Source organism: Saccopteryx bilineata, chromosome 1 (assembly GCF_036850765.1).
Source record: "Saccopteryx bilineata isolate mSacBil1 chromosome 1, mSacBil1_pri_phased_curated, whole genome shotgun sequence".
Classification (NCBI taxonomy): domain Eukaryota; kingdom Metazoa; phylum Chordata; class Mammalia; order Chiroptera; family Emballonuridae; genus Saccopteryx; species Saccopteryx bilineata.
Genome location: NC_089490.1, coordinates 214,598,153 through 214,604,152, shown reverse-complemented (window position 1 = coordinate 214,604,152; position 6,000 = coordinate 214,598,153). Strand labels below are relative to the sequence as shown.

The 6,000-nt window shown below is 47.5% G+C and overlaps 1 protein-coding gene across 4 annotated transcripts in view; it reads left to right on the top strand.

The window, feature by feature from the left end:
- Positions 1-592: 592 nt before the first annotated feature.
- Positions 593-6,000, top strand: part of TARBP1 (TAR (HIV-1) RNA binding protein 1) — an 87,167-nt gene continuing 81,759 nt past the window's right edge. For all 4 annotated transcript variants that reach the window (XM_066235322.1, XM_066235331.1, XM_066235338.1 and 1 more), the window contains exons 1-2: positions 593-1,509; positions 5,706-5,803. In XM_066235322.1, coding sequence (XP_066091419.1) covers positions 624-1,509; positions 5,706-5,803 — 984 coding nt within the window. In that variant the 5' untranslated portion in view covers positions 593-623. The remainder of the gene's footprint in view (positions 1,510-5,705; positions 5,804-6,000) is intronic.

Genomic DNA, 6,000 nt, shown 5'->3' with positions numbered 1-6,000 from the left:
CAGTACACGCTGTTAGAAATGCAGAGGATACTGACGCATGAATGTTTTGAGACTGCATGGGGGGCACAAGCATTGTGTGGGTAGGTCTGCATGCTACAGTCTGCTTGGGCATTTGATTTCAAGCACTGGCGTGGGCATCTTGTTCTTTAGCCCTATCCCTGGCACATGGCTATAGTGCTTTTCAGAGCCTCTAAAGAATTTTTGTGTTTTCGTTATTTTTATGCAGGTGTCAGCAACCCATGTCAGACTCCACTGTGTCAGTTACTTTAGGAGCGGTGCCAGCCTGCATCTTTTCAAAGATAAACTTCCATGTGTATTTGATGAGCCTCACAGACACACCTGAGTTGGGGGCCTCGGGGAGGCCAATCTACAATTAGGAATCGATGGAGCTGATGTAGATATTACACTTATGTTTCACTGAAAATTTGCCAACAGGAAAGGCTCCAAGCTTCTGTCACCGCTGTGGACGACGGCCTTCCCGGCAGAGGTGGACCACAGCGGAGCTGTAGTCCCTTCCTGCGGGAGCGTGCCAAAGCTTGCCGCGCATGCGCACGCCCTCGCTGGGTAAGCCGCGCACGCGCATTCCGCCTTTGCGTCCAGAGTGTCAGCGGCGTGCGCGGCAAATGGAGTGGGTGCTAGCGGAAGCGTTGCTCAAGCAGACCCAGGACCCTCGGGTCCTGCTCAGGACACTGTGCCGCGGGGAGGCGTCCGCCGAGCGCGTGGAGACGCTGCACTTTCTCTTGCAGCGGCTGGAGAACGAGACGGCACGCGGCGTTGTGGACGCGCTCCCAGAGGCGGCGCGCGAGGTGGCAGCGGGCTACCTGGTGCCGCTACTGCGCGGCCCGCGTGCGCGCCCTGCAGGAGCCCCGGACTCCAACCCGCCGGCCCGGCCTCGCTGGCGCGTGCTGAGGGCAGCGGGCGCGGCTCTGCGCTCGTGCGCACGCCTCGCGGGGGGCTCGTCGCTGGCGGCCACGCTGGCGGAGGAGGTGCTGCGCGACCTGCTGGCCGTGGGGCCTGCGCCCGGCGCGGAGGTGGGCGCCGAGGCAGCCGTGGAGGTGCTGACGGCCGTAGGGCCCTGCCTGCGGCCCCGTGAGGACGGGCCGCTGCTGGAACGCGTGGCGCAGGCCGCGCTGTCCCTGGCGCTGGCCGGGGACGGGGAGGCGGCGGCGCTGGCGGCCGGGCAGCTGCTGCCGGAGCTGGGCCGGAGCGGCGGAGCTGCGCTGTGGGCCGTGTGGGGCGGACTGCTGGCTCCCGGCGGGCCGGGCCGTGTGGGCCCACAGCTGCTGGTGCTGAGCGCCCTGGCCGAGCGGCTGCTGCCAGCGCCTGGCGAGCGCGAGGCGGGCCCGGACGCGCGGCGCAGCGTGCGGTTCTGGGCGGTGGTGCAGGCGGGCCTGGCGCGCGCCGGGGACGCGCTGACGCGCAAGCGCGCGCGCTACTTGCTGCGGCGCGCGGTGGAGGTTTCGGCCGAGCAGGCCGCCGACTGCACCTGCGGCTCCCGGGAAGGAAACGGTACTTTCCTCTCTGACCCCAGGCCCACCTTGTTTGGCATTTCAGAAGGGGGGGGGGGGCTCCTGGGTACGAAAACCATCCCCTCGAGGTCGTCTCTTCCATCCATGCCGGATTTGTTCATTCTCGTAATCCCCATAGCTCCCGGAAACCTGGGGACCCTCTTCAGAGGGCGTTCTCTGAAGTGACACCAGTCACTGCAGTTCCCAACCTTCTGACCCAGAGCCGTTGCAGTGCGGCGCCCGTGCAATGTTGAGGAACTGGGCCCACGCAGGATTCACACACCAAATGTGCATGCACTCAGTCGTAGTAGGTCCATTCAGATAGAAAAGAAGGCTTAGCTGCCATCCGATTGGAAGGAAAATGGTTTACCTGTACCGCCCAAATGAACTGAGTCTTCAATGTTAGAATTCTGTCACAGAAACCATTTTGAAAGTTCTCTTGGTAATTTAGGGGTAGAATTCACTAATAATACTTGTTAAATGTATGGTTTGAGTCACCCTACTGAGGATAATTTTGCCATTGGGTCAAATAGAATGAGTCAGATTTTAAGTAATTTTTTTGTTTTACATTTTGCTGTGCTTCCTACTACTTTGTCACAGGAGAGTAGATGAAATTCACTTCAGTATGTTACTCTTGATTGGTTTGTTCACTGAAATGCGTGAATATATACACTTCCCTTATCTTAAATCCATTTTTGAACTGTCAGTCCAAAATAGATTTTAAAAATGGTCTCAAAATTTCACATGCGGGAATCTGTCTCTCCCCTCCTCTCACTTGGAAAATAAGAAAAAAAAAAGAAAATTTCTGCTTTTTTCAACTGTAGCTACTTGTTCATTTATTACTGGTAAATGACTTATGTTTGGCTGAAGTAGTGAGCAGATTAAATTTTCATATAAGTTTAAAACATTAGATGGTAAATATTTTAACACTCCACAAATTGGTGACCATCCTATGAGAGTTTTCACTGGAAAACATTTGTAAATTCAAAGTTAAACACTCGTTTATTTTTTTATGTTTATTTTATTGATTTTAGAGAGAGGAGAGAGAGAGAGAGGAACATTGATCTGTTCTTGTATGTGACTTGACTGGGGATTGAACTGGCAACCCCTGTGCTTCAGAATGATACTCTAACCCAGTGGTCCCCAACCTTTTTTGGGCCACGGACCGGTTTGATGTCAGAAAATATTTTCACAGACCGGCCTTTAGGGTGGGACGGATAAATGTATCACATGACTGAGACAAGCGTCAAGAGTGAGTCTTAGACTGATGTAACAGGGAATCTGGTAATTTTTTTAAAGATAAAACATGCTTCAGACTTAAATATAAATAAAACGGAAATACTGTAAGTTATTTATTCTTTTCTCTGTGGACCGGTACCAAATGGCCCACGGACCAGTACCTGATCCGCGGCCCGGGGGTTGGGGACCACTGCTCTAACCAACCGAGCTTACAGCCAGGGCTTGTTTATTCCAATGAGCTAGTCATCCTGCCCCTTTAAAGATAAGCACTAGACTCTTGGTGCTTGCCCTCCACTTTCTTCCATTTCAGAGGACAACCACCTTTGCCTCTTTAGCTGATTATTTTGGTATTTACCCTATGTCCTGAAGTAATCTAGTTATATCATAAAATTCATTATCGTAGTTAATTTTCATTAAATGTGAGGTCAGCATTTACAACATTGTGATTATGAAAATACTGTTTACAGGTGATGGATCTGTGTAGTACACTATGATTATGTTTTCCTACCTGAAAGTTTTTCCTGGAATTATGTCATTTTAAAGTTCTCTTACTACGAATTCAGCCCCAGATTCTTTGCTAGTTGGGTAAATCTTTCCTGTACAAAATCAAATCATCAGGTGTATGATAAAATTTCCTGAAAACTTCATTAGTTTTCTTACATGTTCAGCCTGTTGCACAGCTCAGCTGACATACTAAGATCTGCTTTCACCATGACTGTGGAGATTGGTCCCTTCACCTGAGTACTGCAGTTGTTTCCTAGAGTTCCCAGTATCTGCCTTTCTAGTTTACTCACTAGTTGCAGTGCATTTTCCCTGCCTGTACCTCCAAGGCCTCCTCCTGCCCACAGTCTCTTACCAGAGCACCTGGGGAGAAGAGTTGGTGACCAGTGTGGACTCCCTTGGGGGTTCCCAGGTTTCTAATGGTCCAGCTAGCCCACACCTGGCCTTTAAAACACTCATCAAAATTTTATTTTAAAAAATAATTCTTGCCTTACCTGTGGTGGCACAGTATATAAATTGTTGACGTGGAACACTGAGGTTGCTGGTTTGAAAGCCTGGTCTTGCCTGGTCAAGGCACATATGGGCGTTGATGCTTCCTGCTTCCTTCCTCCCTCCCTCCCTCCCTCCCTCCCTCTCTTCCTCCCTCCCTCTCTCTGTCTTTCTCCTCCTCCTTCCCCTCCCCCTCTCCTCCTCCTCCCCTTCTCCCTCTCCCTCTCTAAAAATGAATAAATTAAAAAAAAAATCTTGTTTTTGTGGCCACTGCTTTCTCGTGCTTGGCTAGATGTGGAATGCTTTGTGTTTACTGTCTGCACTTGGAGAAGCTTTCTGACCTTCAGAATTGCACTGTGACTAGAGCTCTCAAAAGTTTAGGATTTTATAGCTTCCCCAACCTTTTCTCTGTTAGCATGGCAGTAATGTTCTCTTGGGGCTTTCTGTATCCTTAGTGGGAGCTGAGACCTATGCCTATATTTTGATATATTTGATTGCTGGTTTGATTGGGTGTAGAATTCTATCTTAGAAAACATTTCCATCCAAAAATTTAAAGGTATTGATCTGTTGTCTTAGAAGCTAGAGCTGTTGCTGTAGGGAAGCCTGAGCCATGTTTCTTTATATGTCTTCTCTTTGTTCTCCATGTTGGTTTGGAGAGTCTTTCCCAATGTTCTAGAAGTTCATGGGTCTGTTTTCATCCTTGTGCTGGGCACTTGCTGGACATATTCTATAGGGAAATTGTGTTCTTCACTTTTGGGAACTTTTCTTGAATTATCTTGATTTTCCTCCCACTTTGCTTTCTGAGATCATTTTTGTTCTTGGAAAGCCCTTTTTAATAGTTCCTATTCTTACTGCGTCACTGCACTATCCTCTCTTACCTCCCTTTAAGATGTTAGTGAAAGATATTTTTTTTTAGGTTTTCTTTTTCCTGTTTTCTCCAAATTTCCTTTTGTTTATTTTGGTCTTGATCTTTAACGTCAAGGTTTCTCCTGATGTATGGTGATCCTTAGATGTCTATTTATATTTAAGAATCAGGAACCCAAAATCTGGCCTAATGTTTGAAGCTCGTGAATGGTGCTTATTGACTGAAGGTCACTGTGATGACAGTGATCTGGCCAAGCCGTTTCTCTGATGATCTTGGATGTAATTACTTTTGAGTCTTCCTCTTGGGCTGGCCAGACTCCATGAGGACCTTCTAGTCTTCTGCTGAACAGTGCAGGCCTGGTCAACAGTCTGGGACCTGAGGAGCAATGGAGGTGATGGGGCAGGTAGAAGGGGGTCTTGGCACCCCTGTACATACCTGCTCACCTGACCCCATTTTTATGTGGCCCTTGTCTTGACCCCAGCTTTGGCCTCTTCATCTCAATTTAGCAGCCAATTCCTTCTTCAGAGAACAGATTCCAGTCTTTTTCCTGTTCAGGAAAAAGAGCATGGAAAAGGGACCTGCGCTCTGACTGCTCCTTACACATGTGGGACATATCCTCTGCAGTATAGTTTCACTTCCAGCGCCACTCATAGGAAGACCTTTGTGTCAGTTCCTTAGGTTTGGAGTGATTTTGTAAATCATATTTTTCTTGGCTTTCTTGTGCTAACTTAATACACACTTTTTTTTTTGAGTCTGCTTGGTTTTTGTCACTGTTCTCTGCTCCATTTTCTCCATTCTGCTGCTCTCTTGCCTTTGAGTTATGCTTTACTGATACCGTGAGATTCTTAGGGAGGGTTAGAGTTTATATGTCAAATCTGTCATTCTTACCCAGAACTCCAAAACAGTAATCTTAATTTTTTTTAAAAAAATCTCCTTTTGAGATTCTTTGTGCCTAGGCTTCCCATCTAGACTTTGAATCAAGACCCCCTCCTAGTCAGAGAAGACAGCATTTGGTCATAGTGGCATAACTTCAAGAACTATTGATACTATTAAGAAACATATGAAATTTGCCAACTAATTTTTTCTTTTTAAAATTATTACAGGTCCAAGTCTGTTCTGGTGGTCTGAGAACAAAAAAGATGAGCTTCTGAAGTTTTGGGAAAACTATATTTTAATTCTAGAAACTCTAGAAGGAAATCAGGTAAGTGTTTTAATATTTTAACAAATCCCACAAAGATCTATCTTTTACTTTCTCCCAACATTCTATAGAAGCAGTGCAGAAGGGCCAGCTTGTATGCAGCATGAAACATGCGTGCTTTGTTTCCTGGCACAAGTGCAATTTAAGCTTGAATGCAGTAAGTTAAAGAATGCCTTCAATTGACTTAAGTTATCATTCAC